General features: G+C 49.3%; 5 protein-coding genes across 5 annotated transcripts; 3 read left to right on the top strand and 2 right to left on the bottom strand.

Annotated features, from left to right (window-relative positions):
- The first annotated feature begins 7,513 nt into the window (after positions 1-7,513).
- Positions 7,514-9,143, top strand: LOC9641624. Its single transcript, XM_002970983.1, has 2 exons — positions 7,514-7,529; positions 7,579-9,143. Exons 1-2 carry the CDS (start codon positions 7,514-7,516, stop codon positions 9,141-9,143), a joined length of 1,581 nt encoding a protein of 526 aa, XP_002971029.1.
- Positions 9,144-10,012: 869 nt separating this feature from the next.
- LOC112346666 (pentatricopeptide repeat-containing protein At4g02750-like) lies at positions 10,013-10,822 on the top strand. Its single transcript, XM_024676156.1, has one exon. It carries the CDS (start codon positions 10,013-10,015, stop codon positions 10,820-10,822), a length of 810 nt encoding a protein of 269 aa, XP_024531924.1.
- A 21-nt stretch (positions 10,823-10,843) lies between these two features.
- Positions 10,844-13,492, top strand: LOC9641625 (pentatricopeptide repeat-containing protein At2g13600). Its single transcript, XM_024676157.1, has one exon. The coding sequence runs from the start codon at positions 10,844-10,846 to the stop codon at positions 13,490-13,492; it is 2,649 nt and encodes an 882-aa protein (XP_024531925.1).
- LOC9641626 (probable methionine--tRNA ligase) lies at positions 13,459-16,788 on the bottom strand. Its single transcript, XM_024676021.1, has 16 exons — positions 16,637-16,788; positions 16,375-16,519; positions 16,155-16,308; positions 15,955-16,101; positions 15,676-15,906; positions 15,488-15,628; positions 15,344-15,434; positions 15,185-15,291; positions 15,011-15,125; positions 14,846-14,964; positions 14,730-14,795; positions 14,548-14,676; positions 14,366-14,500; positions 13,962-14,303; positions 13,812-13,913; positions 13,459-13,754 (listed from the first exon to the last, which is right to left on the bottom strand). The coding sequence occupies exons 1-16, from the start codon at positions 16,731-16,733 to the stop codon at positions 13,530-13,532; spliced, it is 2,346 nt and encodes a 781-aa protein (XP_024531789.1). The 5' UTR covers positions 16,734-16,788; the 3' UTR covers positions 13,459-13,529.
- Positions 16,774-18,045, bottom strand: LOC112346622 (vacuolar protein sorting-associated protein 32 homolog 1-like). The gene is made up of 6 exons (XM_024676023.1): positions 17,755-18,045; positions 17,601-17,700; positions 17,464-17,549; positions 17,298-17,389; positions 17,122-17,236; positions 16,774-17,060 (listed from the first exon to the last, which is right to left on the bottom strand). The coding sequence occupies exons 1-6, from the start codon at positions 17,824-17,826 to the stop codon at positions 16,848-16,850; spliced, it is 678 nt and encodes a 225-aa protein (XP_024531791.1). The 5' UTR covers positions 17,827-18,045; the 3' UTR covers positions 16,774-16,847.
- Positions 18,046-18,048: the final 3 nt, after the last annotated feature.

Consider the following 18,048-nt stretch of genomic DNA (forward strand, 5'->3'; position numbering starts at 1 on the left):
GGGACACAGTTGTGTGGTGAGGAAGTCCCAGAGGACTGTGGGACTTAGTGGTCGGGCCTGTGGGTCTCGATCCAGTGGCAGTGTGGGCAAGCACGGCCAGGGGCAGAAAGGGACTTAGTGGGGACTGACAAAGGGATATTGGGGAAGGCTATTCCCCTTGTCGGTGGGCATCCTAAGGATGCTAAGGAGTGGATCTGAGATGACCACTCACGGATGGTTTGCCTAGTCTTGGAGAGCCAAGACTGTGATGCAAGTGGTATTGGACTACCAGTGTGGCAAAGGTGATTGGGCATGGCCTTAGCGTAACGGGTTGCTATGTCGGTGGTACCTTTGAGTGTCGGTCATGGGATCGGACACGTGGAGCACTTGGACCAAGTGCAAATGTTGAGTGGCATGGATGCCATTCTCAGGGCTAGCAAGTCCCAAGTCCTGGATTGGACTTATGGAGGTTGTGAATGAGACTCCTCCAAGTGGTCGGAGGTGGGGTTAAGTGACTAAAGTAGAATGGAAAATTTAGTCGCTTACAACTTGGTATCGGAGCTGTTCCTTAGTCCGACTTTTATTGGTGCTCAAGTATATCACCACTAGTGTTGGCATCGGAAGGTCCGAGGAGTGGGCCTATCCTTGAGGAGTAGCAAGTCGGCAAGACATGGCTCTCCATTACAGTTCATGTGTGAACTTGTAGACGAGGTGGTGGATAGAAAAGGGCCAATAATGGAACGACTTTGGGATCTTGGGAACAGTGCAAGGTTTTCCTCATTGAGTTGAGGAGGTGATCCAGATGAGCGTTTGACTCAGCAAACGGGTTAATGTAGTTGGGGTAAACAACTATAGTTGGGATCACGGGGAAGATAGAGACTCCAAAAACAATAAAGGAGTCACAAGTTTATCCTCACATGGTTGAGGCTGGTGCTCATGAAGGTGAAACCGGAATGGATGACCGTGAGAGGTCAAGTATGGATGAGGACACGAGTCCTCGAAATGGTAGTCGGGGCTACCTCTAATAAATGCTGGAACAACCCAAGGAGTTGGGGGTGTATTAAGTGGATGAGTTGGTATTCTCATCACATGGACAAGTAGTCCTAAGGGGCAAAGGTTGCCCCCAGAGAACAAAATCAAGTGTCGGAGTAACACTTATGAAAATAGTCCTTTTGAGTAGGACAGGAATGCAAGAAGTGTATTCCAGTGAGCTAGTGCCTCACAAGTAGGACCTTACGGGTCTGTGGATTAACCAAGTCCAAAACTGCTAGATGACTCAAGTAGAGTCAAGGGATGGTCCTAAAAGGACTGATGGAAGCATTTGGACTGAGGTGTGTTGTACCCCACAAAGGATGGGGGGGGGGGGGGATCATAGGATCCAAGAATGAGAACAGAGGGTATCTCATCGATGGCAAAATGTGCCATGCTAAAGTCGTGGGAAAGGTGTTCCCAAAAAGAAAACAACTTTGACACAAAGTTGTGTGTGACCTCCATGGTGTAGTGCTAACGGATGGTTGGCATGAGAAAGAGTGGCATTGGTCTTGGCAAAGACTTAGACACAAAGAAGAAGTGTCATAAAGGTAGGCTCGTGGAGCCGATGGTGTGGAGACACCAAATGTGTCAAGGTGTGATACCTTGAGGCTATGTTGGTGGGTTCATGAGAACCCTTTGCCAAAGGAATCCCAACGGAAATGGGAATGGCATAGCCTAAGCTGCAAAGCATGCAGTTGGAGTGCGGTGACCCAGATAATGATGGAGGTGTGAAAGCACCAAGCAATGAGTTGTAGGACTTGACAACTATGAGGCAACTAAGCAAGAGGTGCAAAATAACTAGTTAAACGGGTAGAAGGTAGCTACCCAAGACTTCTAGCATAGGGAAGTAAGATATACCCTTGCGGGGGATAAGTTGCTTATGTTGCGATATAGTAAGTCAATGTCATAAAAGGAAATACTCATTATCAAGAAAGCCATCATTGGGACACCCGAACACTCTAGAACACCAGAAGGTGGTGTTTGATGTCGCGAGGGCAATGGATAAAGCCCAAGGGACTAAGTCCCTGGCGAATGATGGATAGAAGGTGCTATCCAAATGTCTAAGGTTGCGGAGACAGGAGAGGACTGTCTACCCAAGTTGGACAAAACCAAAAATGGAATTTTGGCAAGGCTAGTGATGGGCATGTAAAGGCCCATAAGCAACAATGTAATCCCAGTGTGTGGGATTATAAGGTGAGTATACCCGGATTGAGGAACCACTCCCTGGGCTATTGGGTAGGTTCATCCTTAAGAATACTTGCTAAGGCATGATAGAAAGTGCAAAGCTATCCTCCTGATCTGGAGGAGAATGACCGAAGAAAAGGTGTGAAGCCAATTGGGATGGAATTGAACCATAGAAATCGAAGGGCATAACCAAGGTTGGTTATGCCAGCTGGGAGTGGAGAATCAAGTGGGGGCTCGAGGGTGTTGCCGCTAGCAACCGTGATGCCATGAAGAGTCTAAGTTATGGAATTGTCCATGTTAGACTATGTGGTATTTGGAAGGCTTGCAAAAGGGAGGCCTTAGCAGGCTGAGGGACAGAGTTCCTTCAAGGTTCCCAAAGACGATTCTAGGTAGCTTAGTACCTAGAAAGGCCAAGTGTAAATGGTTCATGGAACGCGTGAAATCAGAGTGGCGCAGCAGAAGCGTGGTCTTGAAGCTTGCCATGAGGCAAGGCTATCAAGGTTAGGGAAGTAGTTCCCGAGTGTTCAAAGAGAGGGCTTTGAACGAAAGTCGATGGTCAAGGACTTTCACGCTTATGCAGGAACCATGTTACAGTGGTCGGAGAACTTGCCAAGCGAGATTGGCACGTCGGGGGAACAAATACCTTAGTTGAAGGTGATAACTTCAAAAAGGGTGGGCCATGGGGCCGAGCATGGAGGAGTCCATGCATGATCACAGACATGTCAAGTGAGAGGACTTGGCAGTGTGGAGGAATTAGGTTCCTAAACTGTGATCTGTAGCGCGCTTTAAAAATAGGTTGGTGCACCGGCGTGGGGAGTCACGCCAGGCATCTTGTGTGATGCCATCCGTAGATGCATATACGGAGGTTGGGTTCGAGTCCCGACCCTCTAGTGCTTGGGTTCGAGTCCCAAATCACTAGGGCGTGGTGATGGTTTGGAATATGAGGACACTCATATTTCGGTGGTCATGGACTCTCAGTGGGGAGACTGGTTTGGGCACACTGCCAAGCGAGGGATGCCTCGGAGTCGTGATGCACGGTTAAATTGTTTAGAGTGAAAGCTCGGCATATCTAACTTGAACGCTTTGGTGCAGGTGGCACCAAGGTCGTGGTGAGTGAGATGGGGACACCTAATCTCAGTTGTTATGAACCCTTGGCCGTAAGGGCTAGCTTGGGTGCACCGCCAAGTGTGGGGGATGCCCCCAGGGTTATAGTCAACAACTTGGAGGTCTAGAAGACCAAGTACCTCTTGGCAACTCTGTTAAGGTGCCAAGGTGAGATCACTAGGTGATCTTATGGCCAGATAAGGACAAGGTCCTTGGTTGGCTAAGGAATGAAGTTCCTGGTTCAAAATGTTGAAATTGAACTGTTTAAGGTGGTGTGGCTTGGTCGTGATGACCAAGTGGGAAGAGCACCTAAGGGAAATAAACTATGTCCGTCCGATGGCATAATGAGTCCGAGGAAAGTAGTCTCTATAAAAGACCCATGGGAGGGTCATGAAGTTGGGCCATGGATAGAGCCCATAGCAGAAGATGCTAAAGAGACATACCAGGGGCGAACATCCTCTGGACTAGGCAAAGAAGAGTCTTTGCTATGGAACCGAAAGGATACCTCAAAAATGGAGGTAGCGATCTGATGTTGCTGGGTGCAACAATCAAGGATAGGAGCAAAAGACTAGTGGCCAAGTTTGGGCCATGGAATTTAATGGAAGGGATCCAAATGGCAAAGTTAGCCAAGGAACACTAATGTGTTCGGTGCTAACAGCTTGTGGGAAAGGAAGTGGACTTCCAAGGATGGATTCCTAAGTGCTCCAATTTGGCGAAGTAAAAGCTCCAAGTGAGGGAGCGGTAAGGTAGCCAAATGATAGGGCCATGGACAGCCCTAACACAAAGTATGATAATTGGAACTTAGTGCCCAAGGTGGCACGAAATAGAAGAAAGGATGATGGTGCCCTCAAGTAATGAACTTCCTAGGATGGGGAAGTGGAGTTGCACAATCTGTGCAATGCAAGGTGTTGGAGACACCTAGGAAATTGACTTCCAAAAGTCAAAAGAGTAAAAGTTCCAAGGTGCAAACGTTCAATATATGGAAATTGAGACTACTTGAGAAGGAGTAGTGGGATTGACTTAGAGAAGGGTCTCTAAGAGGCTTAGCAAGAACCACTACATGTGGTCCAATCAGTCTCTAAGTTGGGGAGACTACCCTCCTTAGGGGATAGGCAAGGCATGGTGAGCCTTTGGTGTCAAACCATTGAGGAATATGCAAAAGGCATGGTGAGCCTTCAATGTCAAACCATTGACAAGTATGGAGAAGGCATGGTGAGCCTTCAATGTCAAACCATTGACAAATATTGGCTAGGTGCCAAGGATGGAAATGGTAACACATGCGGGTGTTACTTTATAAAGTGGTTTACCGTTCGATGAGGACATCGAACTTCGTCTATGGGTGGTGGAGTTGTGAGACACAAAATCCCTAGGCCCCAAAGTGGAGCCGGAAAGGGTGCCACGTGGTAGTGGCTAAAGCGAGAGCCAAACGAGCGTAACACGTTTGGACCAAAAGCTCCGACTTGAAAAGTCAAGAGCGGGAGTGGAACTCCCAACGAAGTGCTCGAGGAACGAGCACGAAGCGAGCAAAAAACGAGGCTCCAAAAAGGGACCCAAAAGGACCAACACATGACACGTGGAAGTGTCCGAGATGGACTCGAGTTGGAGTCCGAAGTGGAGTCCGAGATGGACTCGAGTTGGAGTCCGAAGTGGAGTCCGAGATGGACTCGAGTTGGAGTCCGAAGTGGAGTCCGAGATGGACCCGAGTTGGAGTCCGAGATGGAGTCCGAGATGGACCCAAGATGGAGTCCGAGATGGAGTCCGAGGTGGACCCGAAATGGACACGAAATGGAGTCCGAGATGGAGTCCGAGATGGACCCGAGATGGAGTCCGAGATGGAGTCCGAAGTCGAGACCGAGACCGGGACCGAGACCGAGACCGAGACCGAGACCGAGATCGGGACCGAGACCGAGACCGAGGCCGAGGCCGAGACCGAGCCCGAGCCCGAGCCCGAGCCCGAGTCCGAGTCCGAGTCCGAGTCCGAGTCCGAGTCTGAAGCCTGAGAGGGTGAAAGCCCAAAGCGTTCGTCTCCCAGACCCTGGGGGGTTTGGTGAGCTCCAAAAGTATAGTAGGGGGGAGGACTACAGTGGAGCCAGTTTGGCCAGGAAAGGCCAGTTTGGCCCAAAACTGGCCAGGAAGGCCGGACCCAGTGTTGGGTGATGAGATGCCCACTATGAAGTCCAAGACTGGAGTGAACACGGACCGACAAGTGGGGTAGCTTGGTGAAGTGTTCAAGAGCCGGCTCCAGTTCCCCCGGGAGATCGATTGGCCGATGCTTCCAGTCCAAGTGTGGGTGGCACTACCTACTTGGATACATGTCGTGGCTCAATGGAACCTCGCTCTAAGCCCATGGCTAGAGCACCTAAAGGCGGAAGGCGGGGAGAGTACCCAGGTGGCTCGCGTAAGGCCACGGTGTTCCGAAATGTTGTCCCAAAGGCCCAGACTGTGGAAAGGAAGAGGAGCAGTCCTCTGGGGTAGTGACCAAAGACACAGTTGTGTGGTGATGAAGTCCCAAAGGACTGTGGGACTTAGTGGTCGGGCCTGTGGGTCTTGATCCAGTGGCAGTGTGGGCAAGCACGGCCAGGGGCAGAAAGGGACTTAGTGGGGACTGACAGAGGGATATTGGGGAAGGCTATTCCCCTTGTCGGTGGGCATCCTAAGGATGCTAAGGAGTGGATCTGAGATGACCACTCACGGATGGTTTGCCTAGTCTTGGAGAGCCAAGATTGTGATGCAAGTGGTATTGGACTACCAGTGTGGCAAAGGTGATTGGGCATGGCCTTAGCGTAACGGGTTGCTATGTTGGTGGTACCTTTGAGTGTCGGTCATGGGATCGGACACGTGGAGCACTTGGACCAAGTGCAAATGTTGAGTGGCATGGATGCCATTCTCAGGGCTAGCAAGTCCCAAGTCCTGGATTGGACTTATGGAGGTTGTGAATGAGACTCCTCCAAGTGGTCGGAGGTGGGGTTAAGTGACTAAAGTAGAATGGAAAATTTAGTCGCTTACAAGATTCTCAAACCCTTCTCGAAGCCTTCGAATCCATAGCTCAATCTCTTGAGCCTCATAAACCTCATCAAGAAAAGGTAGGTCCTGATCAAACCAATGGTACACATCATCCCCAAGATTCCTACGAAAGAACTTTAGCCAAACACGAGGATTGCCATCAAGAGCAAGAGGAATTAAGCCGTGAATGTCGTTATCAACTGAGTTTGGTTGTTCAATTGCAATTGCATAGCATCAAACAATTGCACCAATTGCTTCTTTAGAGTCAAAGGAGGAAGAGACTACTACTCCACCATGAAAATGAATGAAAAGGAAAGAGCAAAAGAAGATAAATAAGAAAAAACCTAGAAAGAAAGGAAGATCTAAACAATAGAAAAGTTAAATTTAAACCAAAATCTTGAAAGGAAAGAGATCTAGATTTTGCACTGTTTAAATTTAGCTTTTCCATTTCCTTTCTTTTGTTAAATCAAAATCTCAAATCTAAGCATTCTTCAAGAATAATAAAAGATGCCTTTCACCTTCACCAATGTGAACGCATGGAATATGAAAAGTGAATATAGAAAATGTGTATATCAATTAGCCCAAAAACCTTAGCTTATATATAGAAGAGAGTGCTCCAGATTAAAACTAATCTGATAGTTACCAAAATCCCACTACACTAATATTAGTATATGGCATTGTAGCCATACACTTGGACCGCACAATATTAAAATTTATATATTATATATACAATATAAAGTTGTTGTATACTATATTTCTATAGTTTGTGCACTTGTTGCATATCACATTTTGGAATTGATAAGTAATATATATCTCAAAATTATTTTAAATTTAATTTTAATATATATTTAAAAACTTTTGTAGCAATAAAAATTTAATAAATTTTTTATTTATGATATTTTTAAATTTAAATTGAAAAGTTTTTCCTTCTGTTTATGGAAAATCCAGAATACTATGTTTATTATGAATTTGAATAACAACACAAAAAATGTTATAAAAAAAATTATTCAAAATTAAAGATACTTTTAGTAACATAGATTTTTATCAAATATATAATCTGAGTTAACTGTTGAAATGACTAAACTAATTGAAGTTAACTTGTTTTTTCATCTTTTCTAAAAATATTTCTGAGAGTTTCATATTACCAACCCTAATTAATAACCAGGTTTTAGGGTTAAGAAACTACGTGGTTTTGCCTTGTTTCGGGGAGATGAGCTCGGAGCTCGGTATGATCTAGGCGTCACCAATTATCTCTAACAAGTTTCTGTGTGTCAGATCCTTTTCTCGCTGCCTACGGCCGGGAGGTAAAGCATGCCAGGCTCCAGGACCGCTGCCTCCACATCCCGTCTGGCTTCTTGGGCCGTTATAACCTGTCCAAGCTCTGGGTCCATCCAAACTACCTTTTCATGGATCAGTTCATTGTGGAGAAGTGGAGCAGGGTCGTGAAGGAGAGGAAAGGGTTGAAGAACTTCCACATCGTCTCAACGCCAGGTATCGGCAAGACGTTCTACGGCCACTACTTCTTTCACAGTAGAGCTCAGGAAGGACAGAAAGTAGTGTGGAGGACCGAAGATGACGTTCCAGAGTACTTGTTCTTCGACTTCTTGCTGGACGATCCTCTGGTGCTGCAATCGAAATGGTATACTCGACCGCGGGGGTGGGACATGACGAGTGCCTGGCTCATCGTCGACGGGGGCTCGAGGGGAATAAGTCACCTGGGGCCTCTCATCCAGTGCGTCTCGCCGGATCGCACTGGCTACTACGAGTTCTCCAAGGACCATGGCTATATATGCCGCCTGGGAGCCTGGTCTCTCGAGGAACTGCAGCAGTGCAACCAGGAGCTTGAGCTGGGAATGACAGACGAGGAAATCGGTGTCCGCTTTTACTACTGTGGCGGGCTACCAAGGCTTCTCTTCAACACGGAAAAGTTCTCGGTGGCCGCGCTCCAAGGGTTGGTGCACGAGGCAGCTGCCAGGGTGGAGAGCTGGAGAAATGTGCTCCACTGCACACTCAACTCGGACAAGGACCCCGCTGTTTCTGATATTCTGCTCCACTACCGTCTTACGACTGACAGATTCGACTCGAACATACCTGCGTGTTACCGGGTGCTGCACCCTCACTTGGTGTTTGGCTCGGACTGCATTCAGAAGCTTGCTTTTGAAAGGTTTGAGGAGCAGGGGTTTCAGGCTTTCCGTGACTTTTTCGACTTATGCCGGGGATATCCGGTTGCAAACACCATGGCGGGCAAAATATACCAGCAGCACGTCCACAAGGTACTTGCCACTGGAGGTTACCAGTTTGATCTTCGGTCCCTGGAAGAGGAAGGTGACGGCGTCGACCTCTTCCGTCGGAGGCCAACGTCAGTGAAGCGGCTGCGCGAGTGGAAAGTGTTCGTAAAGAAGCGCTGCGTGGGGTCTGGTTTCAACGTTTACTCCAGGGACGTGATTCCTGTGGACGCTTATCGTGCGGGGGCGGAGGAATCACGGGGCCTTGCAGGCTTGCCTGACAATTGCTTCGTGGAGCCTTACGCGTCAAACGAGAAATCTTTCGACTCGTTGGTCACTCCGGACGTAATTCTCCAGGTTACAACATCAGCCACGCATCCAGTCTATTGGTCCAAGATCCACGAGCTCGTTCAGGGGTTGGATGAGTTGCATGACAAGCTCAAGCTGGTGCGTCCCAAGCAGTACAAACTCATCTACGTCGTTCCCAAGCCTAGCTTTCAGGAATACACGTACCAGGGCTTCAAGAAAGACGATGGATCCATCTATCAGAGAGATGTTGCCGGGATGGACAGGGTTCATCAGTATGTGATGACTGTTCCATGGAGTTTGTATTAAGCTCTTCAAAAGTGACTAAAACAGAAATCCGGTGGCTCTTGTTGCAAACGAATCAAAGTTTAAACTAAAACTTCCGCTCGCGTTACCTTTGCTAAGAACTTCATACTAAAGATCTCCAGGAGTGAGCCAGAGGTTACCACTTACATCATCTGTAACAATCGAACGATGATCTAAAAACCTCTTTTTTCTTCCAATGCCGCGCGATGTTGTTGCGATTGAATCCAGAGCTCAAGGAGCCACCACCAGTAGCAGCGAGAAAGACCCACGCGCTGGATCCCAAGCGCGTCCACTTCTTCAAGTCCATGCTCAAGCTCCACGGTGACGCCAAGAACCTGGACGCCGGGCGAGCGGTCCACCTCCAGATGATCACCAGCGGCTACCACCGCGACCGCTACCTCTGCAACCTCCTTATCCAGATGTATGGCCGCTGCCGCAGCGTCCACGACGCCATCGCCGTCTTCCACACCGTGAGCCGCAAGAACGTCTTCACCTGGACCATCCTCATCGTCGCTCACACCCACAACGGCCTCTTCTTCGAGGCCGTGGAGCTCTTCCGCGAGATGGACGTCCACGGCGTCCAGTCCGACGAGTTCACCTTCTCCGCCATCCTGGAAGCCTGCTCCAACCTCGGCCTCGCCTTTCTCTCGCTCGGCAAGACCATCCACTCGAGAATCCACCAGCAGGGCCTCAAACTCACGTCCGTCCTGGCGACTTCGCTCATCAGCATGTATGGCCGGTGTGGCTGCGTCAACCCGGCCGTGAAGATCTTCCACAGCCTCGAGAACCCGACGGTGATATGCTCCACTGCCATGATCGACGCGTATGCCCAGAACGGGCATATCGAACAGGCTGCGGAGATCTTCGAGAGAATGCAGCTCCAAGGCCTGGATCCCGACTTGATAGCCTGGACTGCGATGATGACGGCGTATAACCAGCTCGGGCATGCCAGAGAGGCGCTGCTTCTCTTCCGGAAGATGGACCTCCAAGGTCTCGAGCCGGACAGGTTTGCATTCGTCGCTGCTATTGATGCTTGCTCTAGCATCCCGTCACTGGAGCAAGGCACTGTCCTCCACTCTCGCTTGCTAGCCTCGTCGGTGGAATGCGATGGTGTCGTCGGGAACGCGCTGCTAAACTTCTACGCCAAGGCCGGGCTTGTTCACGAGTCGAGGAGCCTCTTCTCGAGCATGAAAGTGAAGAACGTCGTCACCTGGAGTGCCATCGTCGCGGCCTATGCGCAGAACGGCCACCACGAGCCGGCAGTGGAGCTCTTCCGGGAGATGTTGCTCGATGGCATTGCCCCCAACAAAGTCACGTTTGTTAGCCTTCTCTTCTCGTGCAGCCATGCTGGGCTCGTCGACGAGTCGCTCTACTGGCTGAGCTCGATGCTGCCGGACTACTCCGTCAAGCCCCTGGAGCAGCATTGCGTGTGCGTGATCGACATCCTGGGACGGGCTGGAAGGCTGGACGAAGCCCAGAAACTCTTGTCCGCTCGAAGTGACTTCGACTCGGAGCTCATCCAGCTCGTCTCGGCCACGCTGCTCGGCTTTTGTAACGTTCATGGGGAGTTTAGTCGCGGCGCTGGCATCGCGGAGCAAGTCCTAGAGCTGGAGTCCGAGAAGGGACAGGCGTACATCTCAGTGTCGAACTTCTACGCGACAACGAAAAATCCAGGTGAGTGAAACCACCATTTTGCTTACCTCATGCAAGTGGAAACTTGCGAGATCTTTGCAACTTCGCTGCAATCCTGCGGAGAGATCAAAGACTTAGCACGAGGCAGAAAGATCCACGCAGAGATACTGAAAAGCAGACACGGGGGAGATAGGTACCTGGCAAATCGTCTCGTTGAGATGTATGGCAAGTGCCGGAGCGTCGAGGAAGCAAGAGCTGTTTTCGATGGCATCCTGCGAAAGAACGTCTTCTCCTGGACACTGATGGTCACAGCATATACCCGCAATGGGTACTCCACGCCGGCTCTCGAGCTCGTCAAGCAGATGGTCTCTGAGTCCGTCAAGCTGGACAGAATTGCGCTCCTGCGAATCGTCGAAGCTTGCGACCAACCAGACGCTCTCGACCAAGCTCGAGAGCTCCACACAAGATTTTTCCCTGGAGCTGCTGCAGCTGGAGATGTTGTTGTAGCTACTGCTCTCGTCAACATGTATGGGAGATGCGGGAGCGTGAGCGATGCCAAGACCGTGTTTGACGAGATGCAGCACAGGAACATCACCTCCTGGAACGCGATGCTGGTTACGTACTCGTTGAACCAGCGGAGTCTGGAAGCTCTTCGTTTCTTTCGCACCATGCTGCTCGAAGGCGTCAGGCCGGATAGCTTCACGTTCCTCAAATCGCTGGATGTGTGTTCTAAGTTAGGAGAGCCCGCTCTAGTTCACGGGGAGCTGCTCCATGCCTGTAGTGTCCAAAGCCAGGACAAGCCGGACGTCCTCGTTAGCACTTCCACCATCAACATGTTTGCAAAGTGCGGTACCTTTCAAGACGCGTATCGTGTTTTCGAAGAGATGGAGGAGAAAAGTCCGGCTTCCTGGAGCACGATTATATCCGCTTCTGTCACTCATGGCTTCGACCGCGACGCTCTTCAGCTGTTTTTCCAGATGCAGCAGCAAGGAACAAAGCCGGACAGCTTTACTGCGGTCGCGCTGCTTATATCCTGTTCCAACCTCTTAGCTCTGGAACATCGCAGGGTCCTCCACTTGATCAGTAGTGAGGAAGGATGGATCGAGTCGGACGTTGTCCTTGGAACCAGCCTCGTCAACATGTACAGCAAATGTGGAAGCTTGTACGAAGCGGAAGAAGTCTTCAAGAGGATGCCCACGAAAGATAAAATCTCGTGGACTGCCATGGTGACTGCCTACGCTCAAAACGGCCGTAGCGAACAAGCCTCAAAACTCTTGCAGGAAATGCAGCAGCAGGAGCATCTTGATCCAGAGAAGTTCGCTTGGACTGCAGTTATCTCGGGACATGTCCAAGAAGGAAAAGCTGGCGAAGCTCTCGAGTTTTTCAGACGAATGGAGCAGGAAGGAGTGAAGCCCGATGCAATCACCTTCGTAAGCGCCGCGGATGCTTGCGGAATGATGGGAGACCTCTCAAGAGCCGTGGAGATCCATTCCAGGATCAGCCAGTCCTGGCCTTCAAACCAAACCGACGTTGTTCTTGGGTCTGCTCTGATCAAAATGTATGGAAACTGTCGAAGCCTGGCGGGTGCTGCTCAAGTTCTCGATGAAATGCCCCGTACCAACGTAATATCCTGGACGTCGATGATCCTCGCTTGCGAGCAGAACGAAGACAACGAAGCAGCCATCCATGTCTACCGAGCCATGCAGCTCCACGGCCACAAACCGGATCCTGTTACCATGGTCACTGTCATCAAAGCCGCTGCCAATCTCCACGACTTGAAACGAGGGATAGAGTTCCACGCACAAGCAGCTGCCTTCGGTTTTGCAACCTCCACCGTTGTTGGAAATGCTCTGGTCACACTGTATGGGACGTCCGGGGACTTGCAAGCAGCCGAGAACGTCTTCAAAGAGCTACTCCAACAAAGCGTCGAGGACGTTGTCACTTGGAACTCCATGCTCTCCGCCTGGAATCAAAATGGTCTGCCAAACCAAGCCTTGCGTACCTTCCAGAGAATGCTCCACCACGGTCGCCATCCCGACAAGACCACCTTCGTCAATATCCTGAACGCGTGTGCCGGAGATCCTTCTAAGTTGCTCCAGGCGGTGAAGATCCACGCACTGGCTGCCGCTTGCGGCCTGGACTCCGACACTGACGTTGCTAACACTCTGCTACATATGTACAGTCGTTGCGGGAACTTGTCTCGAGCTCGAAAAGTTTTCCATGCTATCACCCAGAAGAACGTCGTTTCCTGGAGTGCCATGGCCGCAGCCTGTGCTCACAACGGTGACGCTGACGGAGCTCTACAAGCCTTTCGAGGAATGCTTCACGGAGGTATCCAGCCCAACGCCGTCACCTTCATCAGCATTCTGTCTGGATGCAGCCACACTGGTTTGATGGACGAAGCTGTCAGCTATCTGTACGCCATGAGCAGTGACCACAACCTCAAGCCCACTGTCCAGCACTATGCCTGTCTACTAGACCTGCTTGCCCGAGCTGGGAAGTTCCACAGAGCCGAAGAACTTGCTACTCATCTGCCAAATCCTGTGGCCTGGAATTCCCTGCTCGGCGCTTGCTTGGTGCATGGTGACGCCGAAACAGCAGCTCGAGCAGCTGATACTGCCGCCAAGCTGCAGCCTCTCGACTGTGCACCGTACGTATCACTCTCGAACGCTATGTCCACTGGAAAGAATCTGAAAACAAAACTCAATTATTTCCAGTAGAACTGGAGTCAGTACAAAAAGTTGTGTTTATGAACCACTACTTGATGGAGCCGCTTGCGAGGGATGCCACCTTGCAAACTCCACCAGTGGTTGAGAATGGTGCTCCCTTGTACACTGCAATCAGCTCACTGCTTGTCTGCAAATCAGGCTGTACGACTGCCCAGTCTTTAGGCTTGAGCACAGCGTCAGCGTCGCCTTCATACCCCGGACAGGTTACTCTCTCGCCGATAACAGCACCTTCAGGAGGCTCTACCAATTCCACCTGCAGTGCAAAATGATCGGTTTAGTATTGACGCTGCCTAAAACCGGCAAGTGTTACCTTTGTCTCCTCCTTGTTTGAAGCTGCGAGAACCATCGCTTGAGACAGCACTCCTCGCATCTTCGCAGGCTTGAGATTACAGATGACGCAAACTCGCCGATTCTGTAGAAAAAGAAGCCATTAAGAAGAAACGAATCTCAGTAGATTTACCTCCATCTCCTCTAGTGGTATGAACTTCACCAGACCGCTAACAACCGTCCTCGGAGTGTCTTCACCGACGTCAATTTCTTCAACGTACAAAGAATCTGCATTCGGGTGCTTTGCAACTTTGACGATCCTGCCTACTCTGATATCAGCCAGTCTAATGTCCACAGGTGTCTTAACATCAGCGGCGTTAACAGTGGCGTTCTTTTTCTTCGGTTTGGCATCAGCCTTAGTCTTGATATCTGCTTTTGCTTTGACGTCCGCTTTCTTTGCTGCTTCTTCCGAGGAAGCACGCTCAGCCTGAGACCCAGCAAACCTTTTACGGTACGCCTGAACTTCCTCGTCACTCTGAAAAAAGAGAAAATCAAATTGACGAAGGAAACAAAAAACAAAACCAAATTTTGAAGTACCATCTCAAAGAATATTGTATCGGGTTGTCCAATGACATGACCATCTCGGAGGAGAACCCAGGGAGTCCTGAAAGCCTCCACATCCGCATCAATGAGCGAAAGATCGGATAAGTCTAATCCTAATTGTGATGCGACCTGTAAAGAAGTCAAGAGAAGCTCTCAACTGAAACAGTTTGTTCTACCTTCTTTGAAAAGGATGGCATGAACGGCTCGAGAATGGTCGCCAAAATCTTAACAAGACCAATTGCTGTCCTTACAACTATATTGCAAGACGGGCGGTCTTCTTTATAGAGGCGCCAGAATTCCGACTCCTACGGGATCAGCCCATTAAATTTGAACGAGATACAGTCACGTAAAAACTTACTTGCAAGTAAGAATTGCCAAGGCTTGAAATGCTCATCGCTACCTTCAGTCCGTTTTTGAGTTTCGTCTGGAATGCAGAAAGTCAGACGAACACTAAGAAACAAAACACTCAGTAACCTTCTCCATCGAGTCTACGTATTGCTGAAGAAGCTCTGACACTTCTTCTGCAAGTTTCACGGTCAGCGCATGCTCCTCTGCACCCGGAGCATCAGGTATCTTTGAACTGTATCCTTGGCCTGGATAAAAGATCATAAGCATAGAGGCGCATTCATTCTTTCCCACCTTCAGGTTTTGCTAAGAAGCTCAGACACCTGTGAACGAAATTCCCAAGGTTTTTTAACAGCTCATTGTTTTGTTTAGCCTGCAAGTCGGCCCAGCTGAAGAACGTATCGGCAGCCTGAAATAAAAATATTGGTCGTTTCTTTTGCGGAACTGGATAAAAGTTATAAAACTCACCTCTGGACGAATGGAGAGAAGATAGTATCTCCAGACCTCAACAGGAACATTCGTATCTTGTGCATCGTTGCCAAAAACTCCAATGCCCGCACTCTTTGAAAACTTAGCTGTTTAAACTTCACCAGTTAATACACGCATACAACAACTGAGATGACATACCTCCTTCATAATTCAGATACTCTGTGGCACTCAATGTTTTCATCATCGTCCAGCGCTCGCCCGTTCCCAACAAGGTGCAAGGAAAAATCACCTAAAATGGATGTCAGAAACCAGACGACTACACTGAATACAACAATGTCTCACCGTGTGAAACGTCACATTGTCTTTCCCCATGAACTGAAAAAGCTCAACATCTTCCGACTTCCACCATTTCTCCCATTCGGGAGTGTAGTTTGCAGTGATCGAAATGTAGCCAATAGGAGCATCAAACCAGACGTAGAACACCTAAAGGAGGCTCTCGTCAGTTTAGAAAACATCAGGCTCAAAAATACCTTGTCCTCGAATCTGGGTAAGGGAACCGGAACTCCCCACTTGAGATCGCGCGTTATACATCTGCCCTTCAAGCCATCTCGGATCCATGCATTCGTGATCGTAATAGAGTTTGAACTCCAACCACCAGCTATAGATGTTTTCTCGACGTAATCCACCAGCTCGTTCTTTATCTTGGGCAGATCAAGGAACAGATGCGTTGTTTCTCTTAAATGAGGACTACTGTTGCAAATCTGCATGAAGCCGAAGAAATATAACGTACAAGTGATTGACAATCTTACCTTGCACTTTGGTTCGACAAGCTCCCCCGGGTTTAGAACGTGCGTACACTTCTCGCATTGGTCACCTCTGGCCGTCATTCCACACTTGGGACAAGTGCCAATGACGAATCTATCAGCAAGAAACCGCTGGCAAGACTCGCAGTAAAGCTGAAACAAATACCCGTCAGAGAGACAGAGAAAGAAAGAAAAACTCTACATGCCTGATTAATCTTGTCTTCATAAAGCCTATCTTGCGCAAGCAGCTTCTTGAAAATCGACTGGCAGATCACAGTTTGCTCGGGGCTAGACGTTCTCCCAAACTTATCGAATCGGATATCAAACCAGTCATAGACTTTCTTGTGCACGTCGTGGTACCTTGGACAAAAGTCGAAGATTTTAGCTCTCGTACTAGGAAGAACAAGGGTAAAGAGCAACTCTTACTTGTCACAAATCTCCTTTGGGCTCGTCTTCTCTTCCAGGGCCTTAGTCTCAGTCGCTGTGCCGTATTCATCCGTCCCACACATGTAGATGATATTGTAGCCCCGCAGTCGGCCATATCTCGCGAAGACGTCGGCGCTCAGCACAGCTGCAACAGTCGCAAACTAGACTAAGAAAGATTTCGACAGAAATTCGATCGCGAAGGAAGAAATCCTCGAAATATTTCGCTGGAAAGAATCAGGCAAATCGCGAGATCAACACTTACATCCGATGATATTTCCGAGATGCGGCACGTTGTTCACGTATGGCAGCGCCGATGTGACGAGGATGTTCCTCCGCCCCGCGCACGGCAGCTTCGCCATGGCTAGAACCCTAATCCCCAAAACCCTAAAACAAAGTGGCTCTAAAACTCTCTACTTCGGAATAAAACCATGGCAAAGAAGAATACAATGGGATGGATGGAAATGCTTGGTTTTTTACAGGGCCATTTCCGCCTGTAAGGCCGCTAGTTCATCGTCCTCGGCTACGTTGGTGGCAGGGACCCGTTGTTGAGGAACTTGAGCTTGAGGAGCTCGGCTTGGAACACGATTTGGAGCTGGGATTGGAGTCGGAGCTGCTGTCGCTGGCTTGAGCAATTGTTCTTCCAACTCCGCTCCTTCCAAATCCTCGAGCTCGGCCTCCAAATCATCCTGGAACAGATAAGAAAGATCAAACAAAGCTTAGAGTGTCTCTTTTTCTCGGATCTCTTACGTCGTCAAATTCGCCGGCAGCACCGAATGGAGCCGAGAGAGCTTCCTGGATTTGCTTGATGTTCTCGGTCTGCTCGTTCACCTCATCCATAGTTTTGTCTACGTCGTCGATGTTCCTGAGAGATGACCAACGAGCTGATGAATGGAGAAAACAGAAAAACCTTGAAGAGAACTTACGTAGCTTTTTGGATTGCTTTCATGGCTGCAGCTCCACTTCTCAGAGCGTCGACTGTTTCCGTGGTTGCCTTGGCGCCCTCAAGCAAAATCATCTAGCAAAAGCACACAAAACCATAAACCCAATCACCACCAATCTTTTGAAGTCAAAAGAAGAGAAGACTCTTACTTGATCATGAATTCGCAGCTGAAAGTTTCCTAGTTGCTCGATGTGAGTCTCGTAGATCTTCTTTTTCTTGAGGCAAGCAATAGCAGCTGCACTAGATCACCATCTCTGAGCTTCATGAAAACAATCTCTATGCTCACCTTTCTTGTTCTTAACACGCGTGTACTCTCTGGCCTTCTCGATCTCCGCCGCGATCTTCTTCTGGAGCACCCTCTCCTTCTTCTCTAGCATCTCCAAAGTCTACAAAAAAATTCGATCTCCAAAGCTAAAGAAGCAAGAGATCCAAAAACACACCTCATTTAGCTTGTCGAGCGTAGTCAAAGTCGATGGCTCAACCTTGGGCTTGCCAAACATCCGACTAAACATGGCTGCTGCCTCAGGAGTCCGATCAGATCGCCCAGGAATTCCACTCGCCTAGCACTACGATCTATCGATCGCTAAAGAAACTCCCATCCACAGCCCCAGGGCAGCGCATTGACCGATCGCAGCACCGTGTGGAGCACCCAGTCCAAGCCTAGGGCGCCCGAAAAGCCTACCTTCGCTTTCTCTGCGCTCCAGTCGCCTTCGTTACCCTATTTCCTCTGAGAA

Source organism: Selaginella moellendorffii, unplaced genomic scaffold, assembly GCF_000143415.4.
Source record: "Selaginella moellendorffii unplaced genomic scaffold, v1.0 SELMOscaffold_16, whole genome shotgun sequence".
Taxonomy (NCBI): Eukaryota; Viridiplantae; Streptophyta; class Lycopodiopsida; order Selaginellales; family Selaginellaceae; genus Selaginella; species Selaginella moellendorffii.